Below are 14,715 nucleotides of genomic sequence, written 5' to 3'. Positions count from 1 at the left end.
TGAGCACCACAATTTAATAACAATATGAGCATCCTTCTCCTTCACTCTTAACGTCTTAGTTGGAAGATCACATACCAACTGAACACTATCTACTCGACCATGTTTCACCCACTGAGCAGTCACCAAGGAGATTTGAGATGACTTCCCTAGTCTTTTGACTTGGATGGACATTTGGCAGCAAAGTGACCAGTCTCGTTACAACGATAGCAACGACTGTTAGAAGTTATGTTTTGCGTGATCCTGTTAGCCAACGGGTTGATCTTCGTCTTCTTACCGACACGAGCAGTGAACGAGCCATCCGGTGACTCTCTCTTCAACTTAAAACTTAAGTTGGTAGCAATCTGTTGACATTCATCTAACGTCTTAGACAAATCTCCAATTTCATCTAACAGTTGAGCAGCATTTGTTTCCGCAAGCCCCATTAAGTAATAGAATGGATCCAAAACTTCTGGAGAATGGAAGTTGGCAGGTAATGACGACTTCAACTTATGAAAACGACGGTTGTAGTCTTCCACATCCCCTCCGAACTTAATAGACGTAATAGCCTTCGCCGATTTCCAGTAGGGAGAGTTGGTGGATGCGGACATCATCACCTTCTTGAAATCGTCGAACGATTTCAACTCGACCTTGTGTCTTAAGAACAGCTCTAATGCACCTTCAACCAAGGTACGACGGGCAAGGTCTAGCATGGCGGCATCGTCCAAGCCCTTTTGGATCAATATCCATGGCTGCATTCCTGAGTCTTGCGACCCATTCAGCCCAACCCTTTTCCGGGTCATAAAAGTTCTTTCCATCGAACCTCGCAACGGTACTAGCGGCGCTGCCACATGTAAGATAATAGGAATTATACCGTGACACAAAGGGTTCTAATTTAATAATATATTTATTCCTTGATTTTTTTCTTATCTAAACATATTTAAAAGAAGACGAACTTTTAGATATATCACCTAGAAGTTCCTCTTGCTACATAGCCATGAATTATTCATTTCCATTGCTTTCGACCGCCTCTTCCGTCACGTCGCCTACAGTAATAACCCGTAAAAGAACTTTTCATCTCTTTTGCTTTCTTCTCTTTCTTCTAATGTTTCTCTGTTCATAATATGTTACTCTATCTCTCATGTCCTATCCATTTATGTAATACAATGCCTCTGTCGTCCATTCATCCCCAAACCCAAGCATCACCAATTGTGTGTCGTTTCTTATTTTCGGTCATAAAAATATATCACTGATATGAACTACTTTTTTTTTGTCACATTAAATGGACAGCATTTTTACTGTGGACATACTGTACAGGTCTCTTTTTGTCGTAGTCAATACGAATCCCTTAGAAAATAAAAGACGAGGAGTTAAGTTCTAGGATGTGATAATAAAAGAAACGAGAAGAGGTATCGATAACAGACGGGTATGTGGTGGCTAGTTAGTACCCAGATGGGACAGAGGTGTGGCCATTTTTGTGGCCACTTTGAGAAACCTGGTAAGCCGATGGACAGAAAAAACATCGGAGAACAACGCATCTTCAGGTTTTGGAACAGCTGAAAATGGCCACACGTCTGTCCGACCTGTGTACATACGTAGATGGGGGTATCGAGAGGTGGTACATAACATCTGTACACAATGCACCCTTAATGTAGATTAATTACCTTTACAAGATAACACTAATAGAACATAAAAGGGAGTGAAGACTTGCAACCAATTCTGATGAATTTCGAATTAATGACAGCCTGAATTCATGGTTACGATGGGTAACAGAAAATGGCGTTTCCAGGTGAAAATGCTTTCACTATATTGGAAGAGAATAATATAAAGAAAGTGTGTTTTTAATACAAGGAACGTTTCTTAATATCTAACTTAGTTTATATTATATTTATAAGGTAAGTAATTCAACCAGATTAAAACCTACGTGTTTGTAAAGTTTGTTATGTCCGTAGAAAATAGTAGCGAACAAATTCTCTTTTCCTTTTGGGTTTCTTCAATCCGGGGACAATTTGTACTCTTCACATTTTGGCGGGTTTTCGGAACAAAACAGAGAATAACCAAAATGCTACGATAAATATGTATCTCAAAAGTCAGACGAGAATAAAGGGTAAAGTGTCTCTCTTCTGTCTATTTTCCGTTTACGTACTTGTGTAGAACACAACAATGTATATCACTAAAGATGACACAATCACGCACTTCCCAATTAGGGGCCCGAAGCGTCTAAAGTCCCCTTTTCTCTCACGGGACAGAATCTAAAACGAGAACAAGCACCCCATGAATAGGATAATAACGACATGTCAATTGCTCATGCCCCCCAACAAGATATGTCTGGAAATTATTCAAATGCTTGATCTACAACATATGGCTGAGAAATGTGGTTTCGACCAATGAGTGCCCCTAAGGGAACTCTATTATACTATACAATACTCAAATCATCTTATTTCTACGTATGTGGATGAATGTCCCTTCACATGTAGTATCTAGCCCACATCAAACTATATAAAGAACAAGGGGATCAGAAACGTAATATACATATATATTTTTGTTGATGAAAAAAAAAAGTGCTCTAGATATTCGAAGAAAACTATCAGCAATACAAAAATATGCCCCAATATTCAGATATCGATAGATTAGCTATCAGGACAGTCAGAGTACTTTCCGTAGATCAAGTAGCCAGTGCCAATTCCGGTCATCCAGGTGCTCCCCTAGGTTTGGCACCAGCTGCACACGTAGTATGGAAACAATTGCGTTTAAATCCATCTAATCCAAACTGGATCAACCGTGATCGATTTGTCTTATCTAACGGTCATGCATGTGCTTTACTATATTCTTTATTGCACTTGACTGGCTATGATTTCACCTTGGATGATTTAAAACATTTCAGACAATTGAACTCAAAGACTCCCGGACATCCAGAATATGGTCTTCCAGGGATCGAATTGACTACTGGTCCATTGGGACAAGGTATTTCTAATGCTGTTGGGTTGGCTATTGCTCAAGCTAATTTTGCTGCTACTTATAATAAGCCAAATTTTACCATTTCTGATTCTTATACCTTTGCGTTTTTGGGTGATGGTTGTTTACAAGAAGGTGTTTCCTCAGAGGCTTGCTCATTGGCTGGTCATTTACAATTAGGTAATTTGATTGCCATTTATGATGATAATCAAATCTCTATTGATGGTGATACTGCTGTCTCCTTCACTGAAGATGTTTTGAAAAGATATGAAGCTTATGGTTGGGAAGTTTTGACGGTCGAAAAGGGAGATGATGATTTGGATTCATTTTCTGAAGCATTAGAGAAAGCAAAGGCTAATAAGGAGAAGCCTACTTTGATTAAAGTGAAGACAATAATTGGGTATGGTTCATTACAACAAGGTACTGGTGCTGTTCATGGGACTGCTTTGAAACCTGATGATGTTAAACAATTGAAAAAGAAATTCGGATTTGATCCTGAAAAATCATTTGTTGTACCTCAAGAAGTTTATGATTTGTTCAAGAGGGATATTACTGATCCAGGGAAGAAGTTGAATGAAGAATGGGATAGATTATTTGAACAATATCAAAAAGATTATCCAGATTTAGGTAAAGAATTAGCAAGAAGATTAAATGGTGATTTGCCTCCAAATTGGGATGAAAAATTACCAACTTATAAACCTACTGATTCTGCTTTGGCAACAAGAAAATTATCTCAAGCAGTGTTAGAGAAGATTAACTTTGAATTGCCTGAATTGATTGGTGGATCAGCTGATTTGACTCCATCAACTTTAACAAGATGGGAACATGCTATTGATTTCCAACCACCTTCGACAGGATTGGGTGATTATTCAGGAAGATATATTAGATACGGTGTTAGAGAGCATGGTATGGGTGCTATTATGAATGGTATTGCTGCATTTGGTGCTAATTATAGACCATTTGGTGGCACGTTCTTAAATTTTGTTTCATATGGTGCAGGTGCTGTAAGATTGGCTGCTTTATCTGGATACCCTGTAATTTGGGTTGCCACACATGATTCTATTGGATTAGGTGAAGATGGACCAACTCATCAACCGATTGAAACATTAACACATTTTAGAGCTTTACCAAACATCCAAGTTTGGAGACCCGCTGATGGTAATGAAGTCTCTGCTGCGTACAAGATGTCTATTGAATCCAAACATACTCCAAGTATTATTGCATTAACAAGACAAAATGTCCCACAGCTAGAAGGAAGTTCTATTACCAAGGCATGCAAAGGTGGTTATATAATTCATGATGTTGAAGATCCTGACGTTATTCTTGTTTCTACAGGATCAGAAGTCTCACTATGTGTAGAAACCGCCAAAAAACTCGCTGAGAGTGTCACCAATAAAAGAAAAGTTCGTGTTGTTTCATTACCAGATTTCCATACTTTTAACCGTCAAAGTAAAGAATACCAATTATCAATGTTACCAGATGGTGTACCTATCTTATCAGTTGAAGTAGCCGCTACATTGGGATGGGGTAATTATTCACACGCCCATTTTGGTATTGATAGATTTGGTGTTTCTTGTAAAGGTACAGGCGCATTCAAATTCTTCGATTTCGTTCCAGAGGGTCTAGCTAAGAGGGTAGAAAAGGTGATTGAGTTTTACGAAGGAAGGAAACTTTATTCTCCATTGAACAGACCCCCATTGTGATGAGATGTCTGCCTATATTTTCTTTCTAAGATTATAAATTTCATTTTTATTTTGTCTTTAAATAATCTTTCACTTCAATAACTATTTTTACTCACACCTAGAGCTATTATAGCAGAACAAAAACTATCTGTATTATGTCTGAAACGTTTGTATGAACCATTGAGTATATTTATTCGATTCCGTAGGGAAGGTTCGTTCACCTTGTGACGTTCGAGCTCCCAAAAAATTTCGTTACTGACGCGGCTCACTCACTCGTTTTCTCTCTCTCTCTCTCTCTCCAGCTGAGTCGTCGACACTGCAAAATAAAAGGCTTCCCGCAGCGCCGCTTCACAACAAATTCCGTTGGAATATGCTTCATTTTTATTAATCCGAAGGAAGTTGACAGATTTCCAAGAAAATGAATCACAGTTTTTAGTCTTCGAGCAACATGATGGTGAAATTCCAAAGGATTTTTAACTGGTAAGACTCAGTCATATTGAAGTCCCCGAGAACCATTGCTCTCGAATTTACTTTAGAGGATCTCATGTATATATATTTGCCATCTATTATAACCTTTTTACACGATGTATTCATTCTTTACATAATTTCTCTCTAATTAGTTTCATAGTAGATTACTCATACAGAAGAAGCTAAACAAGAAACTATTCACAAGTTTTAATTGCTTATAAAACAAAAAAATGTCAAGTTCAGCTTGGATGCAAAGGTTGGATAACCCTACCTTAACTGTCTTACCACACGATTACTTACGTCCTCAAAATGAGCCACTTTCCGAACAAGCTGATTATTCATTACAAATTCCACAACTTGATTTGGCCCATTCCACATTCACAGACAGATATATTGTCGCATTAGCAGTTTGGACTGCTTTACTGTATAGATTATCCGGTGATGCTGATATTGTCCTATACGTCACAAACAATAAAGTACTAAGGTTTACTATTCAACCGACTTTATCATTCCAGGAATTATATACCGTCATCTCCAATGAATTAGAGTCATTAGATAAAGATGCTACAGATATTTCCTTTGATACATTAGCAGAGGAAATTCAAGTTCAACAAGATCTAGAGAAGGCTCCACAATTATTCCGTTTAGCATTTTTAAAAGATGAATTCTCAATCGATTTAGCCCAATTTAAACATCATCTATTAGATTTGGCTTTCAACTTAATCTCACTTGACGGTCATATCCTACAAATTACTTACAACAAACTATTATACTCATCAGAGAGAATTCAAATCTTAGCAGATCAATTCATTCAATTCTTATCTGCTGTCCTATTGGATCCATCATTAACCATAACTAAAGTATCCTTAGTGACACCAACCTCTGCTACTGCCCTACCAGATCCGAAGGCTAACTTAGATTGGTGCGGGTTTGTAGGTTGTATCCATGATATCTTCCAAGATAATGCTGATAAATTCCCAGAACGAACTTGTGTCGTCGAGACTCCATCCTCAACAAATAACAAATCACGTATTTTCACATATCAAGAGATTAACAGAGCCTCTAACATAGTAGCACATTATTTAATTCAAACTGGTATCAAGAGAGGTGACGTCGTCATGATTTATTCCTCCAGGGGTGTCGATTTAATGGTATGTGTCATGGGTGTATTGAAAGCTGGTGCCACATTCTCAGTAATTGATCCTGCTTACCCACCGGCAAGACAAACTATTTACTTAGGAGTCGCTAAACCACGCGGATTGATCGTCATTAGATCTGCTGGCCAATTAGATCAACTAGTAGAAGATTACATTACAAATGAACTGGTAGTCATTAGTCGTATCCCATCTATTGCCATTCAAGATGATGGTTCCATTCAAGGTTCCATCGACCCTACCAATGATGTTTTAGCTCCATATGAACATTTGAAAGATACACGTTCTGGTGTCGTCGTTGGTCCAGATTCTAACCCTACTCTATCATTCACATCTGGTTCTGAAGGTATCCCAAAGGGTGTTCTAGGTAGACACTTCTCCTTAGCTTATTATTTCAATTGGATGTCCAAACAATTCAATCTAAGCTCAAATGATAAATTTACAATGTTAAGTGGTATCGCTCATGATCCAATCCAAAGAGATATGTTCACTCCATTATTCTTGGGTGCTCAATTATACGTTCCTACTCAAGATGATATCGGTACTCCAGGGAAATTAGCCGAATGGATGGGTAAGTATGAATGTACCGTGACTCATTTGACTCCTGCTATGGGTCAATTATTGACTGCTCAAGCTGTTACTCCATTCCCAAAGTTACATCATGCTTTTTTTGTTGGAGATATCTTGACTAAACGTGATTGTTTAAGATTACAGACTTTGGCAGAAAATTGTTGTATTGTTAATATGTATGGTACTACTGAAACTCAACGTGCTGTTTCTTATTATGAGGTTAAATCTAGGAATCAAGATCCTAACTTCTTGAAAAAATTGAAAGATGTTATGCCTGCTGGTAAAGGTATGCTCAATGTTCAATTGTTGATTGTCAATAGGAATGATCGTACTCAAATTTGTGGTGTCGGTGAAGTCGGTGAAATTTATGTTAGAGCAGGTGGATTAGCTGAAGGTTACCGTGGACTACCAGATTTGAACAAAGAAAAATTTGTCAATAATTGGTTTGTTGATAAAGATCATTGGAATTATTTGGATAAAGATCATGGTGAACCATGGAGAGAATTTTGGTTTGGTCCAAGAGATAGATTATACAGAACTGGTGATCTGGGTCGTTATTTACCAAACGGGAATTGTGAGTGTTGTGGTCGTGCTGATGACCAAGTTAAAATCCGTGGGTTCAGAATTGAACTGGGTGAAATTGATACTCATATTTCTCAGCATCCTTTGGTTAGAGAAAATATTACTTTAGTTCGTAAGAATGCTGATAATGAACCAACATTGATTACATTTATGGTCCCAAGATTTGATAAACAGGAAGAACTTTCCAAATTCCAGAGTCCTGTTCCAGAAGATATTTCCTCAGATCCAACTGTCAAAGGTTTAATTGGTTATCATTTATTGGCTAAAGATATTAAACTTTTCTTGAAAAAGAGATTAGCTAGTTACGCCATGCCTTCATTAATTGTTGTATGGGACAAATTACCTTTGAATCCAAATGGTAAAGTGGATAAACCAAAGCTTCAATTTCCAACTCCAAAGCAATTGAACTTAGTTGCCGCTAACTCAGCGTCAGATATTGATGAAACTGAGTTTACTCCAGTTGAACGTGAAGTTAGAGATCTATGGCTAAGTATCCTACCTACTACCCCGCCTTCAGTTTCTCCTGATGATTCATTCTTTGATTTAGGTGGTCATTCAATTTTAGCTACCAAGATGATGTTTACTTTGAAAAAGAAGTTGAACATAGATTTACCATTAGGAACTGTTTTCAAATACCCAACTTTAAAGGCTTTTGCCAATGAAATAGAAAAGATCAAAAATTCTAAACGTGTTGATGAATTAATTGATGATAATTCAAAAACCGCTGATTATGCTGCCGACGCTAAAAATCTTGTTGCTAGTCTACCAGAAAGCTATCCATCTCGTGAACAGTTCATTGCTCCCTCATTAGTTACTAATCAACAAACTATAAACGTGTTCGTTACAGGTGCTACTGGTTTCTTAGGTTCTTATATTCTATCAAATATATTGAACCGTTCTTCCTCTCCCTATAAGTTCAAAGTCTTTGCTCATGTTCGTGCTAAGGATGAAGTCGCTGGTTTAGCTAGATTACAAAAGGCTGCTACAACTTACGGTACATGGAATGCTAACTTTGTTGATAACATTGAGGTTATTTTAGGTGATCTATCAAAAGTTAACTTTGGTTTAAGTGATGAAAAATGGGAACGTTTAACCAACGAAATTGATGTTATTATTCACAACGGTGCTTTGGTCCATTGGGTCTATCCATATGCTAAATTAAGAGACAGTAATGTTATTTCTACCATCAATGTTATGAATTTAGCCGCTACTGGTAAACCGAAATTCTTTGATTTTGTGTCTTCTACCTCTACATTGGATACCGAGCATTATTTCTCCTTATCAGATAAATTATCATCTGAAGGTAAGACTGGTATATTAGAGTCAGATGATTTGATGGGTTCTTCTAAGGGCTTAGGTGGTGGCTATGGTCAATCCAAATGGGCTGCTGAATACATCATTAGACGTGCAGGTGAAAGAGGTCTTCGTGGTTGCATTGTTAGACCCGGTTATGTCACCGGTGCTTCTTCTAACGGTTCCTCAAATACTGATGACTTCTTATTAAGATGTTTAAAGAGTGCTGTTCAATTAGGAAAGATTCCAGCTATTAATAATACTGTTAATATGGTTCCAGTTGATCAAGTAGCTCAAGTTGTTGTTGCTACTGCGTTGAACCCACCAAAGGACGATGAATTAACTGTGGCGCACGTTACTGCTCATCCACGTATTCTTTTCAAGGATTACTTGTATTCTTTGAAGGACTATGGTTATGATGTTGAAATTGAAGATTATCAATCATGGGCTAAAGATTTAGAACATTCAGTAATTGATAAGAACGAAGATAATGCGCTATATCCATTACTGCATATGGTACTTGATAATTTACCTGAAAATACAAAGGCTCCTGAATTAGATGATACTAATGCCGTTACTTCATTAAGAAGAGACATTGAATGGAGTGGCGTCGATAGAACTGCAGGTATGGGAGCAACTCCAGAACAAATTGGTATTTACATTTCTTTCTTAAATATAGTTGGCTTTCTACCAGCACCTCCACGTAAAGGGAAATCTCCATTGCCTAAAGTTACTGTATCTTCAGAACAAATTGAATTGGTTTCATCTGGTGCTGGTGCACGTTCCAGTTCAGTCACTGCCTAATCCAAACACTTTATACTTTTATTTCACGATTTGCATAGAAATATTCATAATATCTTCCCCTCCTGTACTATATAAAAATTCATACTAATAAAACTCAATACTTATATCAATTCATAGCTCTATTCAGTTTCCTCTTTTGAAAAAGTGCACTCCTAAACAGACATGTAATTATAATTTTTTGACCCAACTTTTGAAATGAATATGTATATATATATATGTAGTCTATAATAAATAAGAACCTAAGCTCATGTTGATGCTTAATTGTTAAATAAGAACTGTAGATCAGCTGGAGTCAATCTATTGATTGCAGCTTCATCTTGATTTATAGTGGCATGAATCATATTTGCCTTCTTTTCTTGTAATTCTATGATTCTTGATTCAATACTATCTTCGATACAGAATCTTGTAATTTTGACAGGTCTAAATTGACCGATTCTATGAACTCTATCACCACTCTGCCATTCAACACTAGGGTTCCACCATGGATCCATAAGGAAAACTTGTGATGCTTCACAAAGATTTAAGGCCACACCACCTGCTTTTAAACTGACAAGGAAAACTTCGCAATGGATATTATTCATGAAATATTTGATTGTTTCATCTCTTTGTGTTGGAGACATACTACCTTGAAGTTTTACAGTTTCAAAACCTGCTCTTTTCAACCTCCATTCTATCAAATCTAACATACTTGTGAATTGTGAGAACACGATAGATTTTATTGTCCGGACAGGACTCCTTGATTTATATAATTCTTCGACCAACGCTTCAATTTTTGTTGATGACCTCCACGTTCCCTTCATGTTTAATCTACTGACAATGCTTTGTTTCTTGAATGTATCCATATCAACTTCCAACGCAGGCTGAGATAAATCAATACTTAGACCGATATGACACACAGGACATGCCAATTTATTGTTATTATTTTCCATGAATGATTCAATGTATTCTTTAATACACAGCCGGCAAAATTTATGATGACATTTAGATTCTATTGGTTCTTCTGCCTCATCGTCACATAACTGACAAACAATAATGCCTTGTATGTCATTTTTATTACCATGTAATCTTTTCAAAACTAAGTCAGGATGATCAGCTAATTGTCTCATTCTTGTAATCAAAGAGAAAATGTTAGCATAATTATTCAACACAACACCTTCTTCCACGTATGAATTATATTTCCTTTTAGAATCAGAATATAAACTTCTGTAAAGATCTTTTTCTTCTTCGTTAAAGAAATCCCTTCTAACAGTGACAATTCTTGGAGGTAACCCTAAGTCATCAGCTCTTTCCACTTTAGTTCTTCTTAACATAATGTTTTTCAATAAAGTTTGAATATTATTGAATGATTCTAAACCGAGCCCCTCTACACCGAATTTTTGAATATTTTTCAACATGAAATGATTGAAAAAATTTGTATGTTGCATCAGGACATGATTACACACGTCACAATGCATATTATCAGAGAATTTCCAATCTTTCGAATTACAATCACATTTAGTACAAAAATATTTGGCAAATGGATCAATATTCAAAAATCTAATCAATGAATACATCTCGCCAATTCTATTTTGTAAAGGAGTACCAGTCAAACACCATCTTTTCTTAGTTTGTAAAAAATTCACAGCTCTTGCAGTATTACTTTGTCTATCCTTAATATTATGAGCTTCATCCAATATGACACGATAAAATTGCATATTATGTAAAAGAGAAGGCTCTTTCACCAAACCTGCTTTCCTCTTAAACCCATAATTTTGCTTCCTAAATACGGATTCCAGTACTGAATAAGTAGTCAAAATGACATCAAATTCACTTAGTTTTTTAACGTCGATATTTTTCGATGTACCATGAAACATATAAGTTTTCAATTTCCCATCAGTATGTTGATTAATTTCATTTTTCCATTGTACTAAGGCCACTGTGGGGGCCACCACTAAGGATGGTCTTTTTGTGGTGTCATGCATTAATAAAGCGATGGTTTGGATAGTTTTACCCATCCCCATTTCATCTGCAAGAATACCACCCTGAAATTTCCCTTCTTCTTGGGCAATCAACCAATGTAACCCTTCTAATTGAAAGGGTAATAATTTAATACTCATGTCATTTGGTTGACGGGCTCTTACCGCTGTGTATGGTGTAGAATTATTTAGATCTGGGAAGACCTGTTTAAGTTCTGGATGATGCAGGAATAAATTATTAGTAGTACGTTCGTAGTATGATACTTTTGGTTTAGCTGCTTTTTTCTTCTTTTTGGTAGGGGCCTTCTTTGTTGCCTTTCTTTTACGTTTCTTATTCAAAGGCTCATCATCATCATCATCATCGTCATTGTTGTTAACAGTATCTTTTCCGTTTACTAATGCATCAAGATCATCCTTGTCTTCATTTTCTGTCTTCAAGGGTACAGCATCGACGTACTCGTCATCGTCTTCATCCTCTTGCTTCAACTCAATAACATCAGAAACAGTCTCCTCGTCAGCATCATCATCATCATCGCGGTTAACCAAAGTTTTCTGTTCTTCATGATCACTAAGTTCCGAATAGTTTATCTGTTTTCTAGCACTTCTTGTTCTAGCTCTAGTCTTCCGTAAAGGGCGTATAAATCCACCTTCTTCAGTCATCTCTCTAATAATGTATGCTTGCTGTCGTTGTCGTTGTCGTCGTCGTTGTCGTCGTCGTCGTCACCTGACTGTATCGTTTGACTTTCAGTAAGTCCACCTTTAAGTAGCAGCCAGATTTTACAGTGTAAAAGTTATTCACTTAGAATACAGATATCTAACTAACAAGCTCATCAACCCTTGGCATTTTGTTAAGGCATCGCATCAGATCCTTTCTATAGACGTACGTACATTTTTAAGTTTTTTTTTTTTTTCAATTGTTCTTTTGTAGGCAAGAAAAAGAAAAGAAGCGCCGCGGTGTCTGACACCTTTTTTTTGTGTGAAGTTTACTATTTTACTATTTTACTATAGACAATTATTTATTATACACTTGGTATAAGACTTTACGTATGCTCGTCGGGCAATAGCTTCAACATTCATAATTATTTATGGTATAATAGCATTCTGTATGTACAATTTTCAATTCAATCTACAGTTATGTAGATTCTTATGGGGATATTAGCGTCTTGGAGGAGAAATTGAAAAAAAAAGAGTTGTCGACTGTATATCGACCCCAAAGCATTATGTGGTCTATGAGAATTTTTTTGTGGTAAAAATTAATTCCGTTTATTGGACAAAGAAACGATGGTCCTTTATTCAGATATTGCTCATATTTTTTCCATATACGGTAAGAAAGTGCCTGTAATCATCCATCTATCAATCGGCCCGCAATGAACCCTTCTTGTTTCTCATTTTACTCTGTCTCAACAATTTCACTTAGGAAAGTTCTGATTTGTTGTAATGCCTCCTCTTTCGTTGAACTTGACACTAAATCTACAATAATAAAAAGAATCCGTGTTAGTAAACCAATAACTACTAATAAGTAAAACCCAATTCTCCGAGTAGTAATCAAAACTCGTTAGTACATACTTAAGGCCTCTCCTTCAATCTTTGTTAAAAGTTCGTTATAATTCAAGGTCCCATTGGTTTTTTCAATTTCTTCTTTCGTCATTCTTTTCACTCTATCTATCCAACCTTCTTGCAGCAAGTTTTCAGACAGTTTTTGGGAAATTCTATCATATTGTAAGAGTGGTAAAGTAAGTTGTTGTTAGTATAATATAGCAGTTTGTAATATATGACAGTAGTAACAGAATTATACGTACTTTTTATAGTTACCTGTCTCCACTAGGTACCTCTGAATTTGAGCCTTAATGGAAGCGGAATCTGTCATTTTTTCCTTTCGTACTTTCTTTCACACTCTATGATATCAGCGGTCGAACAAATAACTGTCTGATTTGGTCGTTGCCCTTTTGTTGTCTCCCAATCTCGTACATTCTATATCCAATTTTATTTTCCACTTCACGAGTGTTTCACTACGTACGTAAATAAAACGTAATGCCATTACGGAGAAAATTTAAAAGACAGAAAAGTAATGATCAACCAAGGGGATTACAACAGTAAATAGATTGGATTTATAACCCTCCATAGTTACTAAATATTAATCTATTGAGTTATTATTCATTTTTATGTCAACTTTGACTTCGTTATCTAAAATAACCCTACAAAAAAGATTGTCATTATCACTATCAATATCATCGAGAACATATTTTAAAAGAAGAATGAGTCCAACAATCAGTAAAGGGAAACCAGAAGACGCCAAGATCATAGAGGCCAAACCAGTATCTAATACCAAAGATTGTAAATGGATTGGCTTAGAAAAGATTAAATATACTGACCCAAATGGTAATGAGAGAGAATGGGATAGTGCTGTTCGTTTAACAAGACATGACGGTGAAATTGATGGGATTGGTGTATTAGCCATTTTGAAATATGATGATGGGAGACCCGATGAAATCTTGTTACAAAAACAATATAGACCACCTGTTAAAGGTGTTTGTATTGAAATGCCTGCTGGGTTAATTGATAAAGGTGAAGATGTCGCAACTGCTGCTATAAGAGAATTGAAAGAAGAAACTGGGTTTGTTGGGAAGATTATTCATATTAGTCCAACTGCTTTCAATGATCCAGGTTTCACTAATACTAATCTAGTATTAGTCACTATAGAAATTGATATGTCATTACCAGAAAACAAGAATCCTCAAACCGAACTGGAAGAAAATGAATTCATTGAATGTTTCAGTGTCCCATTAAAGAAATTTGCAGAGGAATTGATCGAATTAGAGAAGAAAGGTTATAAATTAGATGCAAGAGTGCAAAATGTCGCTCAAGGTATTCTTATGGCCAAACAATATAATATTAATGAGCAATGATTAGATGATAAGTAGATTATACAAATTTAATAAATAAAAGTATATGATATTAGCAACATCAATGATACATTATATATCTTCCTGGATCGATTATAGGAAAATTTAGAGAAAAAAATGACTAGAAGAAGTTCCTATTATCTTACATGTGGCAGCGCCGCTAGTACCGTTGCGAGGTTCGATGGAAAGAACTTTTATGACCCGGAAAAGGGTTGGGCTGAATAGGTCGCAAGACTCAGGAATGCAGCCATGGATATTGATCCAAAAGGGCTTGGACGATGCCGCCATGCTAGACCTTGCCCGTCGTACCTTGATTGAAGGTGCATTAGAGCTGTTCTAAAGACACAAGGTCGAGTTGAAATCGTTCGACGAT

The 14,715-nt window shown here is 36.4% G+C and overlaps 6 protein-coding genes across 6 annotated transcripts; 3 read left to right on the top strand and 3 right to left on the bottom strand.

The window, feature by feature from the left end:
• Window positions 1–146: 146 nt before the first annotated feature.
• On the bottom strand, window positions 147–794 carry NDAI0A07990 (C2HC-type zinc finger protein; the record flags this gene model as incomplete). Its single annotated transcript, XM_003668148.1, has 1 exon — window positions 147–794. The coding sequence occupies one exon, from the start codon at window positions 792–794 to the stop codon at window positions 147–149; it is 648 nt and encodes a 215-aa protein (XP_003668196.1).
• Window positions 795–2,579: 1,785 nt separating this feature from the next.
• Window positions 2,580–4,634, top strand: TKL2 (transketolase TKL2; the record flags this gene model as incomplete). Its single annotated transcript, XM_003668147.1, has 1 exon — window positions 2,580–4,634. The coding sequence occupies one exon, from the start codon at window positions 2,580–2,582 to the stop codon at window positions 4,632–4,634; it is 2,055 nt and encodes a 684-aa protein (XP_003668195.1).
• A 677-nt stretch (window positions 4,635–5,311) lies between these two features.
• LYS2 (L-aminoadipate-semialdehyde dehydrogenase) lies at window positions 5,312–9,484 on the top strand (the record flags this gene model as incomplete). Its single annotated transcript, XM_003668146.1, has 1 exon — window positions 5,312–9,484. The coding sequence occupies one exon, from the start codon at window positions 5,312–5,314 to the stop codon at window positions 9,482–9,484; it is 4,173 nt and encodes a 1,390-aa protein (XP_003668194.1).
• A 257-nt stretch (window positions 9,485–9,741) lies between these two features.
• RAD16 (DNA repair protein RAD16) lies at window positions 9,742–12,099 on the bottom strand (the record flags this gene model as incomplete). The annotated part of the gene is made up of 1 exon (XM_003668145.1): window positions 9,742–12,099. The coding sequence occupies one exon, from the start codon at window positions 12,097–12,099 to the stop codon at window positions 9,742–9,744; it is 2,358 nt and encodes a 785-aa protein (XP_003668193.1).
• Window positions 12,100–12,829: 730 nt separating this feature from the next.
• SUS1 (Sus1p) lies at window positions 12,830–13,306 on the bottom strand (the record flags this gene model as incomplete). Its single annotated transcript, XM_003668144.1, has 3 exons — window positions 12,830–12,909; window positions 13,006–13,148; window positions 13,239–13,306. The coding sequence occupies 3 exons, from the start codon at window positions 13,304–13,306 to the stop codon at window positions 12,830–12,832; spliced, it is 291 nt and encodes a 96-aa protein (XP_003668192.1).
• Window positions 13,307–13,601: 295 nt separating this feature from the next.
• On the top strand, window positions 13,602–14,345 carry YSA1 (ADP-ribose diphosphatase; the record flags this gene model as incomplete). Its single annotated transcript, XM_003668143.1, has 1 exon — window positions 13,602–14,345. One exon carries the CDS (start codon window positions 13,602–13,604, stop codon window positions 14,343–14,345), a length of 744 nt encoding a protein of 247 aa, XP_003668191.1.
• Between the last annotated feature and the right edge of the window lie 370 nt (window positions 14,346–14,715).

The sequence above is a fragment of the Naumovozyma dairenensis genome, chromosome 1, assembly GCF_000227115.2.
Source record: "Naumovozyma dairenensis CBS 421 chromosome 1, complete genome".
NCBI classification, from domain to species: domain Eukaryota; kingdom Fungi; phylum Ascomycota; class Saccharomycetes; order Saccharomycetales; family Saccharomycetaceae; genus Naumovozyma; species Naumovozyma dairenensis.
This window is presented reverse-complemented; position numbering and strand designations above follow the sequence as displayed.